The sequence below is a fragment of the Populus trichocarpa genome, chromosome 8 (genome assembly GCF_000002775.5).
Source record: "Populus trichocarpa isolate Nisqually-1 chromosome 8, P.trichocarpa_v4.1, whole genome shotgun sequence".
Lineage (NCBI taxonomy): Eukaryota > Viridiplantae > Streptophyta > Magnoliopsida > Malpighiales > Salicaceae > Populus > Populus trichocarpa.
In genome coordinates this window covers 1,739,478-1,752,789 of record NC_037292.2, presented here as the reverse complement: position 1 = coordinate 1,752,789, position 13,312 = coordinate 1,739,478, and the positions used below count along the sequence as shown (strand labels likewise).

Here is a 13,312-nt window from a genome sequence, read left to right as displayed (position 1 = left end):
TAAATCCATTATTTACAGTGTTCTCACCATTTTTTTATAAAAAAAACTAAACCTCCCTATTGTCGAGTGGGACAAGAAAGAAACAATTTTTTTTTTTTAACTAGAATGAAAGCGTTTAATTTATCGAGATGATAGCATAAGAGTTTTGTGTAGAACTCATGCAAAAACACTATACACAATTTTAATTATAAAAAAAGCAATAAATTTATAGCTTTTATTGAACATATTTTCTCAAACCGCAAAAAAAAAAAAAAAAAACTAGTTACTATGCTTCATTGTAGTTTGATTAGGCAGAAAAAGAAGAAGAAGAAGAAGAAAGTGGATATATTTCCTGACTCTGATCCCCAGTTTTTCAATCTGTGATTTTGCTTAATTATCGTTGATGGAATGGGATCATTCCCATTATCTTTTTGTGGATCTCTTTCGCAAGATCCCATAAACGTTGTTAGAAAAGTATAATAACTAGTAATCCATGTACTTGTACTCCTGTGAGAGTCAAAAAGGGCAATGTAGGGGTATATACTTTCAAAGAAAGAGGTTTAAGATCAGATGGCTTTAATCATTCATGTTGGACTTCCCTTTTACATATGATCGAAGACACCGTACAGTTCTATCTTATCAGGAGAATATTATTATACAACTCAAGTCTCAGAACAAACTCAGTTAGCACCGAATTAATTGGTGGCAGAGATTTTTAAATTCTAGATAAAATGAGAAGAATGATGCCCTTTTAACTTCAAAATTAAAAATGAAGGTAAAGGGGAGGATGTGTTTTTTTCTAAAATGGTTGTAAAATAATTTGTAAATGATTTACTGCTTTCATGAACTGTATTTTGATGATTTGTTCTATTTAAGGGGACAGATCAAGCACTTATTTCAGCAATATCTTAAATTTTACTTTCGCTTCCACACGTGTGTTCACTGTGCTTACCCCCTGCAGCTCTTTTGTGGCTATACCAGGAAAAATCCTAGCAGCCACTTTCACTGCAATTCACATTCCCTCCAAAGTAGCAGTAGTGGCCCTCTGTGGACATGAAATCTAATGGCACGAAGATTTTTACCCGCCTTGTCTTTTGGCACTTTCCATGGTTTTGGCCTCTAGTGAGTATTTTTATCCAACCGCTTGTCCCATGATAGAAAATAAAGCAAAAGAGAGAATAAAAGGAAAGTAAACAGAACTCTAGCTAGTAGATTCACTTCCTATAAGAAGTTGCCACCCCTCCCATTCTTTACTTAATTCTCTCAAGACATCCATTCGATTGATTTAGACAACAAAGAAAAATGGAAGATTACTCTGGTCCTCTGAACTGGCCATGCTTCTACCAAGATGAGGTGAGCTATATATCAACATGCATTCTTGCTGCTAACCTCGCTGGGTCCAATTCTATTTCTTGTACTTGTTATGAGACTAATGTAGATGTTGTTAACTACTGACAGGGGATCGAAGACTTGAGGCATTATCTCTTGTACACTACAGAACTAGAAACAGCAATTGTATCAGCGAAGGAGGAGATCACAAGAAGAGAATTTGAGATATTCCATCTCAAAGATCTTATAAGCAAGGCAATTGAGGAAAGGAATGAGGCCCAGATACAATGCCAGGAACTGGTTTCTGACAAACTAGCCCTCCAACAACAACTGCTACAAAAACAGCCGGAAAATCAGCTGCAGCAAGAAATGCAGCATTTGAAGCAAGAATCCGCTTCACTCACAAGAACTTACAGCAGTGAAGATGAATCCAAGGCTAGCGACTCCAACAATCACAGCAGCTCTCCTGATTCAAGCAAAGTCACTGTTCCCTCGCAGTTTACTGATCTAATTCCCCAGGAAACACTGCAATCATCTCTCCCAGAAGTGATCCTCAAGTTAGCAGCTGACAAGCCACTGCCAGTGAAAGGGAAACTCTTGCAGGCAGTGAAGGAAGCCGGTCCACTTCTGCAGACCCTTCTCCTGGCTGGACCACTCCCTCAATGGCAGCACCCGCCTCCCCAATTAGACTCCATTGAGATCCCACCAGTAACCATTTCTTCACCAACAGCTCGGCTAATACACCAAGACTCTTTCAACAGTTTCAGTTCTTGTTTGAGCAAGAAGAGGGATCTTGAGCTCTGTGAAGGTCCCGATTCTTCTTCCCCTGCCAACAAGTACCAGAAAGTTGTCCCCCATTGACCAAAACCTTAGTTCTTACACACAATTCTCTAGTACATCCATCCCCTTCATGCTGTTAAACATGACAAGGAAATCAGCATGAAATGGATGGCATAGCTATCCTGCATCAGTTTGGAACTGTAAACTACTTTTGTCTTAGAAATTAATGATTCTAACTTCTCTAGAAAGTCAGATAGAGACTTAAATTATGTATAATGTGAAAATGGGCACTGAATTCTCCATGTCAGCTGGGAAATTTTATATCAATATATTTCCTTTATTTCACACAGATGTTCTAATAATCCTTGCTCCATGAAGCCAGATTTTGAGTGGTGCTCATGTTATTTCCTCATGCTTTTGCCTTATGGGTTAAATGTTAAAAGTAAAGAAATGATGTCAAGTATGACCATGACAAGTAATCATATAAATAAATCTCCCCGTATATTTTCCCTTTCCATGAAGCACACCTACCATTCATGGTGAGTGTCCGCCATTGAAAGTGCATCTAAGTAGACCCATTATCATGACCAACTCTTTGAGCTAGACCAATTAAAGAACACAATGATATCAACAAGGCTCGTCATATCATAACTTTACATTAGTTAAGAAATCATTCACCTCATTAACCTAAGTTTCCTGTATTTTAGATTTGTTAGACTTTACTCGTGAAAAATAATTTTCAACTCTTGATTATAATTTAAAAATTTTTTTTTTCTTACTAATTTATAACAAAAATGAGTTGAATTAAAAATATATTTAATAAAAATGACTTGTTGATTCGTAAAAATGAAAATGCTACGAGTCATAAAAAAAACTAGAGTCTTATTTGTTTCATAAAAACTGATTTTTAAAAAATTATTTTTTAAAATTTTCATGTGTTTGTTTGCCATTAGAAAAGTTGGTCAATTAAAAACATTTTCCAGTCAAAGAAAAGTTTAGCTAGATTTTCAGGAAAGTGTTTTCCTTTTATTTTGGACGGAAAACACTTTCCAGAAATTGTGAAAATTTAGAAATGTCAAATTATTACTGATTATATCAAATGTGCCCCTCAAACTTATGATTGCTATATATTTTGTTTTGAATTTTTTTTAAAAATTTCATCCCTTAGAATTTGATTTAATTTAATTTTTATATCAACTTTGATCATCATTTCTATGATTGTTATTTGCTTTTCTTTTATTATTTTTTTATCTATCAGATTTGGTTTATTCTTTTGATTGTTATTTATTTTATTTGAAATAAATATGAAATTATTATTATTTTTTTAATTCCATCATCTTTCAACCTTTTATTTTGTAATATTTATTCCTCATTATTTTAATAAACTTGAAAAAAAATATTAATAAGTTATTTTTCCAGCTCATTTTATATGACATAACAAAATACTAGAAAGTGTTTTCCAACTTATTTTTCATGATATTACTAAATATAAAAAAATAATTCACTTTTCAAGAATTTATTTTTTAAAAAATCACTTTTCAAAAGAAAACTATTTTCCAACAAATAAATAGGGTGTAGATCAAAATTTTGATTCCAACCCCTGTTTTTTTTTTAATGTAAGTTAAGAGTTAATTTTTAATTAATTAACCTAAATTAATTTTTTAAAAATGCATCCAACCTAAACCCACTAAACCCACTAGAGCTGTACAAGATTTCAAAAATTAAGCATGAATTCCTCCAAACCAGAACAGTATGCCTTCACATGTAAAGAGAGGTCATGGTCATTGTTTTTCTTTAGACCACCAATGCATTAAGTCAACGAAAAATCTAGGAGCTAAAGAAATTTCACGGATGTTGATTTTTCATGATCATAATCACCATCATGATGCATTTGCACATGCATGGGATTGTGAGTTTCACACTCTTGGCCCCACACTCCGTGGAGGATCAACTTAAGCAGCAAATTACTGGGCAAGACTTGTTAATACCGGACAAATCTATGGTCTTTACAGCTACCTGAGACTCACAAAAAACAACATGGTTTTAAAAGCAATCCACACCTGGTCTCTTCACAACTAGACCAAGCTAACCCTGAACCAGATTCTGGATTTCGGCACTGGCTTAACTCGTAAGCATTACTCACGGCTTGAAGATGACAAATTGCTGTATTTTCAGATTTTATCATCTTGGGTTTGTCAAGAAACTCTCTCATGGCAAAATCCCTTGGGTTCTAGCCTGCTTCCACTGTGTTCTTTGTCCGCTAAATCTGTCCCCCTTTTTCAACAAACACAAGGCATGTGATATTATGCCAGGAAACCGCATGCCCTCCCTTGTAATGATGAACAATCTACACGGCACACATGAAAAAGAAATGCATCAACAGAGACAATTCAACTTTTTGGCCAGTTCTTCCCACGTGTTTTTGTCGTGTGAAGCGAATTTAGGTTCCCAGTTTCTTTCCAAATCACATGGATTAGGGTTGATCCGTGGTCTTATCGTGAAAAAAAAATCCATGTGTTTTTATTTCTGAGTAATGTTAGTGTTATTTTTAGATTATTTTTTTTATTTTTTAATAGTTTTAATATGCTAATATTAAAATTAATTTATAATAATTTATTATTTTAATATATTTTTTTTAATAGTTTTAATATGTTAATATTAAAATTAATTTATAATAATTTATTATTTTAATATATTTTTAAACAAAAAAATATTTAAAAAAACAACCGATATTATTTTTCTAATCATCTTCCTAGAAGTGCTTGAAATTAGGTCATAAAACTAAAAAAATGGGACCCAAATTAGGAAAATAAAATCTCTTTTTATTTGATCTGATTTGGATGATGGATTTCATACTTTTCTTCATTATTTCTTTCACATTAAAATAATGAGATCCGTGATAAAATCTTCCATATATCCCATTTTCTTCATTTCTCGTGAAAAGAGATTTGCAGTTTTACTCACGTGCGGAATAATATCAGACCTTGGGTTAATTTTGTAATTGATAATTTCTGTAAATTGAAAAGTTTAGAAAGGCCAGAAATCAGGCACAGTGATCGTATGGCCCATAAATCATCTAGTGAAACCTTTTGGGATTTTCTCTTTTCCAACAAATGAGTGGAGCGTTTGGGCTTGGGCCCTACTTTCCTCAAATTTTTCTGGGCTGTAAATATCTTTCCATTTTTTGATTAAAAATATAGATAAATGAAAACAAAAGAGAAAAATATCTGATGGTATAGTATACTGTAAATACAGTTCCTATCTCTACTTTCCGTTTCCCGTAAGGAGAAGCAGAGCCAACGGTAATGTCTGCTTCCCTCTCCTCGCCTTTTCTTTATAAACACAGTTCCTAACTCTATTTTCCGTTTCCCAAAAGGAGAAGCAGAGCCAAATATAATGCCTGCTTCTCTCTCCTCGCTTTTTTTTCCACTTCCCTCTTCCGCTTCTCCTTCAAATTCCAACGCTCACTTTTCTCCTTCACCTCCTTCTCCACGACACTGTCTCATTCCAAAATCAAACCACCACCGCCACCACCGTCGTCGTCTCTCTCTTTATTTCCTCTCAATAACCTCGTGTAAACGCTGAATTCACTGGCTCCTCTTCCTCTTCATCGATGCCTCCAGAAGTCTCTTCCTCCTCTCAGGTTCCCCTCTCTATTTTTTTTATTTATTTGAGACTTGATATAACGATTGTGATTTTGTTTGAAAATGCTGATTCAGTTCAGGACAGTTTGCTATATTCAAGGGCATTTTGGGTAACTCAATCTATAATCGCGTGGAGTGCGGATACTGTTAGAGACGGTTATTGTTATTAATACGCTAGCCAAACCGCTGCATTAACCGTTACGGATACTGAAGTGGAAGAAAATCAAGATTGAAGAAGACAGCGGTGGCCTTCCATGACATGTAAGTGTTTTTTTTTTGTTTTGTTTTGGTATTTTTGAAGAGTAGTGGTTAGTTATTTGGGTGAAAATTGAACGGTTTCTTTTTGGAATTTGAGGTAATTGCGAACAAAGCTTTCGAAGAGCCTTCAATTGTGGATGCCAAATCTCTCGTGGAATGCCAATTAGCCGTCGCGGCATTCAGCTGTAAGTGTTTTGTTCAATGCTTAATGCGTTACTTTATATCGCGTAGCCCTTCGAGTGAAGTTCAGCTGTAAGTGTTTTGTTGGCCTAACCCTGAAGATTATTGCAAATATGTACGTGAATTTGATGAACAAATGTGAGCTTAGCACTTAATCGTGTGTGATATCTGAAAAAGTGAATAAAAGAGAGAATTTGCTGAACTGATTTTCATTGATGTCAGAGTGCAAATATATACAACTTGCTAACTATTTTTTACAAGTCTATCACTTCCTACAATTAAGCTATCATAGCTACAATTCAGCAGAACTCTAAGGAAACTAACTATAATTAAGGAATACAAACGGGAAACAAATACTTGTTAATGATACAAAGGATATGATAGATTTGACTTTCCAACACTCCCCCTCAAGTTGGAGAGTGGATGTCTTGCAATCCCAACTTGGGAACCATAAGTATAAAAAATTCCTTTCCCAAAGCCTTGGTCAAAATGTCAGCTAGCTGATTTTCAGAACTCACAAATCTTGTTTCCACAGAACCGTCTTGAATCTTATCTCTTATAAAATGACAATCCATTTCTATGTGCCTTATACGTTCATGAAAAATAGGATCCGCTGCTATGTGTATTGCAGCCATATTGTCACAATATAGCAATGCAGACTCTTGATGCAAAACGTCCAAATCTCTAAGTAAATAACGAAGCCATGTCAATTCACAACAAGCTCCTGTCATTGCACGATATTCTGCTTCTGCTGAAGAAAGGGAGACTATTTTATGGCGCTTCGACCTCCATGAAATTAACGAGGGGCCTATAAATACACAGTATCCTGTAGTCGATCTTCTTGTAAGAGGGCATCCTGCCCAATCTGAATCAGAGTAAGCTCGCAGCCGAAGATCACTGGTTGAGGAGAAGAAGAGGCCTTGGCCAGGCGCAGATTTTAGATACCGCACAACCCGTAAAGCTGCTTCCCAATGATCCTTTCGAGGTTGATGCATAAACCTGCTTAATATGTGGACAGAATATGTAATATTTGGCCTTGAAACTGTGAGATATATTAATATCCCAACTAATCGCCTATATCGTTCTGGATTTTTGAGTAGCTCACTCTTGTCAGACAATTTTAAACCACGTTCCATGGGGGTATTGATGGGAGCTGCCCCTAATAAACCTGCATCCTTAATGATTTCCAATGCATACTTTCGTTGAGAAATAAAAATACCAGTCCTAGATGTAGAAATCTCAATACCAAGGAAATACTTCAATTTACCAAGGTCTTTAAGGTGAAATTTATTATGCAAGAACTTCTTGATATCAGTTATACTCACGGGATCATTGCCAGTAATTAAAATGTCGTCAACATATATCAAAAGAGCAGTAAAGGACTTGCCTTGCTTTCTGATGAACAAAGAGCAATCAGCTTTCGATTGTTCATACCCAGCTGAACGGATGGCCTCAGAGAATTTAGCAAACCATTGACGAGATGCCTGTTTCAACCCATATAATGACTTGTGGAGACGACAAAACAAGTGTTCCTCCCCCTGTCTCCGAAGCCCTGGCGGTGGAGACATGTAAATTTCTTCGTGGAGGTCACCATGGAGAAAAGCATTATTAACGTCGAGTTGATGAAGAGACCAGCCACGGGCAGCAGCCAGAGCCAATAAACAACGAACAGAGATGATCTTGGCTGTTGGAGAGAAAGTATCCTGATAATCAATCCCCTCCAATTGAGTGAAATCTTTTGCCACAAGCCGCGCTTTATACCGCTCAATTGATCCATCAGACTTGTGTTTGATCTTGAAAACCCAACGACAACTAATGAGAGTCTTACCAGCCGGAAGAGGAGTGAGAGACCAAGTGCCATTAGCTTTGAGAGCCTGTAATTCCGAATGCATTGCTTCTTGCCACTGAAGGTGAGCGGCTGCCTCAGAATAAGACTTGGGCTCCGTGACAGTACCAATTTGGGCAACAAAGGAGTGATAAGAAGGCTGGTATCTATGATATGAAACAAAATTTGACAGTGGGTAGCGTGTACCTTTGGTTGGAACTGGAACGAGGGAAGTCGATTGGTTGGAGTAAACGGTGGAGCAGACATAATCGTTGAGCTTAATTGGTGGGACAGTCTGGCGGTTGGAGCGACGGGGGGGGTTCGAGTGGTGGAGCAGGAGGCTCGGGAGGGAGGAGGGTTGGTTCGGGTAAGGGAAGAGAGTGGGTAGAGAGAGTAGGTGGGTCGGCCAGCGTCGGTGATGATGGGTCAGACGGCGCCGATTCGATGGAGGCCATAGATGGCGGGCCGGAGGCTATTTGTGGTAAGAAAGGTGAAGTGGGATCTGTTTGGGTAATGGGAGGCGGTGGAGGTTTGGTGGGGATAGGATCAAAAACTGAGTCAAAAGGATCATGGGTCAGTAATGGAATAGGGCCAGAATTGTGGTCCAACAAAGGTGCAGTAGAATTAGGCTTGACAGGGGCATATGGAAAAACATTTTCATGAAATTTCACATCCCGGCTAGTAAAAACATTTTTGGTTGATAAATCAAATAATTTGTATGCTTTTTGACCCAGGGGATAGCCAATGAAGATGGAAGGCAGGGCACGACGATCAAATTTGTGAGAAGTGTGAACATTGATGGCATAAGCAAGACAACCGAATACTCGGAGATGAAAATAAGAGGGTGGTTTTGAATAAAGAAGTTCGAAAGGAGTTTTGAAAGAGATAACCGGTGAAGGTAACCGATTGATGATGTTGACAGCGGTGAGAGCACATTCTCCCCAAAATTGTGAAGGGAGTTGAGCATGAAATTTTAAAGCACGAGCCACTTGTAAGATGTGACGATGTTTGCGTTCCACAACCCTATTTTGTTGAGGAGTGTAAACATAAGAATGTTGAAAAATGACACCATTATCTTGAAAAAAAGAACGAAGTGAGATAAATTCCCCACCATTGTCACTTCGAAAAGTTTTAATGCGAGATTCGAATTGAGTGAAAACATAACTGAAAAAGTGTTTTAAAATTGGTTGCGCTTCAGTTTTGTGACGCATTAAAAAAATCCATGTGAAACGTGTATAATCATCAACAATGGTAAGAAAATAATTAGCACCAGAAATAGAAGAATGTCGATAACGACCCCAAATATCGCAATGTATAATATCAAATGGCTTTGTAGAGGAAATAGTACTAGTACCGAAAGGTAAACGACTCTGCTTAGCCAAAGGACATGTATGGCAAGTATTTTTTGACTCAACAGAAAAATTTAAAAAATTCTTAGCAATGAAACTTAAGCGAGAGGGTGATACGTGGCCTAAGCGACTATGCCAGAGGTCGGTGGATGAAATGGTTAGGTTGCATGCAGGTTGGTTTGTAGATGAGGAAAGGTTGGTCAAAGATTTCTCTGTCGCTAGTGCCACCAAATAGTATAGTCCGTTACGTTGTTTACCTAAACCAATCGTCCTCCTCGTAGCCAGATCCTGCAAAATACACCAATAAGGCAAAAAGGTCACTGAGCAATTTAGACTCCTTGTCAAACGACTAACTGACATCAAATCAACTTTGAATGTAGGCACAGATAACACATCATGCAGATAATAGACCGAATTCAGAGGCAAAGATCCTTTTGCAATAATATTCGCTTTGTCTCCGCTAGGCAACAACACAGGTGGTAATGAGCAGTTTTTATTTTTATACAACAACTTGGATGAAGAAGTAATATGATCCGTTGCCCCACTGTCAATAATCCAGTTGTGGGAATTGAGTTTGGACAAACCTGGCTTTGTTACCGCATTCGCTTTGGAACTAGAACTGTCGTTGTGATTGTTAAGAAGTGACAAAAGTTGCTTGAGTTGGGTTTCTGACAATGAAACCGTAGGCCTTACCTCATCGTTGTGTGACACCTCAGATACCTGATTAGCAACAGAAAATCCTTTATGGTGATTCGAAATTGAGCCTGAATGCATTCTTGTCTTGGGATGTCCTGATGGGTACCCGTGTAATTGAAAGCATTTTTGAACCCAATGGCCCATTTCATCACAGTGAGTGCAATGAGGTCGTCCCCTTCCTGATCCAAAACGGTGCCGATCCTGGTCAAAGCGTCGTTCTCCTTGCGGTCGAACATCCTGAGACTGAGACGAGCGGTTCGCTGGGGACTGATACGGGCGATCTGGTCCTGAAAAAAATTTTGGTTTTCCCCGGTTGTTGTGACGCACCTGCCATAGCAGCGCTCCCTCCAAGCTCAGTTGCGGTCTGTGTAACACTGAGGAGTCTTTGTTTTTCTTCTTGAGAAACTGAAGAATAGGCTTGGCGGATGGAAGGCAAAGGATTCATTAAAAGGATTTGACCACGAATTACAGAGTAAGTCTCATTCAAACCCATTAGGAATTGCATCAATTTTTGTTGATCTGCCTGTGCTCCATGTGTTGCGTCTGAATATGAAGTCAATTCATCCCATAGGCCTTTCAACTTCGTGTAATAGGCAGAGACAGAGAGTTGTTCTTGACGAAGATAAACAATATCTCGCTGAATCTCGAAGATGCGAGGTGCATTGCTTTGAGAAAATCGCTCACGTAGATCTTCCCAAACTTCATGAGCGGTAGAATAATAGATCACGCTGTCTGCAATTTCTGGATTTAGGGTATTGACGATCCAAGAATGAACCATGTCATTACATCGCGACCAAGTCGCATAGCCTTCAAGATCAGCCTTTTCTGAAGGAGCTTCGATAGGACGATTGACAAATCCGAGTTTGTTCTTGGAGTTCAAGGCCAAAGTCATAGCCCTTTTCCAACCAGAGTAATTGTCTCCATTCAAAGATTTGAAGACTAGAACCAATCCTGGATGATCCGAGTGATGAGTGAAATAAGGATTCGAGATGTCAGATTTAGAGAAATTTGATGAAAACTCTGATTTAGATGAACCAGAGGAGGCAGCAGTATTGCCAGAGTTTGACAAAGTTTGACAGAGGTGTTTGTAGAACTTCATCGTTAGCCATAACAGTAAAGAAAAACTGAGAAGATGTCTATACGAGAGATTGGAGTGCAGAGATGAGTTAGGATCTCAACTTTGCTCTGATACCATGAAAAAGTGAATAAAAGAGAGAATTTGCTGAACTGATTTTCATTGATGTCAGAGTGCAAATATATACAACTTGCTAACTATTTTCTACAAGTCTATCACTTCCTACAATTAAGCTATCATAGTTACAATTCAGCAGAACTCTAAGGAAACTAACTATAATTAAGGAATACAAACTAGAAACAAATACTTGTTAATGATACAAAGGATATGACAGATTTGACTTTCCAACAATATCGTGTTGTGTTCTGTTCGTTTTGTTACACATTTTGTCACTGTATTTGTAATTTGTGCAGCGGAATGGGCATCAAGTTGCTTGTTATGAAGGCATTTAGGGATTCTTTTATAAGCATATTGAATTGATTTAATGCTTTATGGGCACACAGTTATTTTCATGATGCCGTGTTCTCTCTATCTTTTGCAGCTGATGGGAAATGCAGCAAGCTACTGGTTTGCAGTTACCTGGTATTCTGAATGAATTGTTTGCGAATTAATGATGGTCAATCGGTGTGCATTATTAAGAACATGCTGGGTTTGCTCTATCTATGGGCTCACACTGCTCAGGTGTATGACATTTTGAAACAGATTCTCTTGTTTTGTTTGTTTTCTATGAACTTGTCTTCTTCTATGCGATAGGTAATGTTTTATTATTATTATTATTATTATTGCTTCTAAAAAGACAGTGCGTACCTGCATTTATAAGAATGTGGATAGCAGGGGTGTCATGTAAGTTATTCAGTTGAAGGAGTGTGGAGTGTGGAGTATTGAAGGAGGTTATTGGGAAGGTTGTTATTTTTTGTATGAAGTGTCTGTCTACCATCCTAGCATCTTACACGTTGAAAAATGCTATGCAGATGATCCATATGCTAGAGCGCTTGTTGGGTGTCTCAGTTTGCCAACAATTCTGTGAAATAGTTAAATTGTTTCCTTGCTCTGAAATTATGCAGCTTTGCTGATCATCTCAATATGTTTGTATTTGTATTTTGTGCATACAAATGTGTAAAATTCCTCTGATTTTATGCTGTTTCTTTGTTAGAAGGCTCTCACCAGATAGCCAGAGGACATCATTTGTGAATCTTGATTCAGATATTTTATTGGCCTTCATGTTGTGTTGGGCGCTGTCTGCAATCATTTGCATGGAAATGGGCCCTTTGATGAGAATTATGTTCTTGACAATGTTCTTATAATTATTGTTCTTTTGATATCCAGTCAAACTACGCTTTCCTCACAGTACTTATGGCCTGAATAATCTCGAAAGCTTTGCCAGCTATAACTGGAGTGATGCTATTCCTTGATCATTTCACAAATTTTAGTACAATCCTTCAAATAATTACTCTCATACTTGAATGTTATTCTGTAATGATAATTTCATCATCCTTCTTTTTCCTTCTTTTTAAGTGCTTATAACTTCTATTTATTCTCAAACTAAAAGCAATATCTAATTTTTCTCCAAGGACCTTGAGTTGAAATTACAGCCGCATTTATCTCCTGAACTATCATAATACTTTCTTCTGGGTTTCTCCCTTCCTTTTCGTGTCTTTTTATACGTATCAGTCTAGTAGGGAGTATATTGTTGTGACAATAATTGGCGTTTAGGAACGGGTACGATTCCACAACAGTGGCCCTTCACGGGCCCCTGGTATTATAGTGATGTGTGTTGAAGATGGCCAGTTCATGGGCCCCTGGTATTATAGTGATTAGTGTTGAAGATTGCCATGGAGGTGTTCCAGGATTACCTCAACCGGATCCCATGCGGGTGAATATATGTCACTGCTTCTACTATGATTCCAAATTATGCAATTACTGAGTAGATTGACCTGTTCTACAGCTACTCATACATTGTGGTGATCTTCAATGCTAGTGCATCTGAGGTATCATTTGCCAGTCCTGCACTGCAGGCAAGAACTTTTCAACTGCATCCTATACAGTAAGCATGAGTAGAAACTGTGGCGGTTAAGAAGTTGCAACCTTCCAAATAGGAAGAGTTATTTCTTGGTTAAGTAGAAGCCTGGCTTCTGAAATTTCTTTGGTACAGAACACTGCTGATCTAATTTTCTATGGAACTCTAAATAATACTTCT

The 13,312-nt window shown here is 37.7% G+C and overlaps 1 protein-coding gene and 1 long non-coding RNA gene across 4 annotated transcripts; both read left to right on the top strand.

Moving 5' to 3' along the window:
* The first annotated feature begins 1,165 nt into the window (after positions 1-1,165).
* LOC7479849 (uncharacterized) lies at positions 1,166-2,433 on the top strand. Its single transcript, XM_002311950.4, has 2 exons — positions 1,166-1,332; positions 1,438-2,433. Exons 1-2 carry the CDS (start codon positions 1,282-1,284, stop codon positions 2,167-2,169), a joined length of 783 nt encoding a protein of 260 aa, XP_002311986.1. The 5' UTR covers positions 1,166-1,281; the 3' UTR covers positions 2,170-2,433.
* A 2,886-nt stretch (positions 2,434-5,319) lies between these two features.
* On the top strand, positions 5,320-12,622 carry LOC127905630 (uncharacterized). Of its 3 annotated transcripts, XR_008059828.1 has the most exons (5): positions 5,320-5,731; positions 5,808-5,993; positions 6,088-6,175; positions 11,657-11,798; positions 12,272-12,622. It is a non-coding gene; the product is annotated as an uncharacterized LOC127905630 (long non-coding RNA). The 3 variants fall into 3 exon arrangements; XR_008059827.1 differs by having other exon boundaries at positions 5,323-5,731; positions 5,818-5,993; positions 11,657-12,622; XR_008059826.1 differs by having other exon boundaries at positions 5,323-5,731; positions 11,657-12,622.
* The last annotated feature ends 690 nt before the right edge of the window (positions 12,623-13,312 follow it).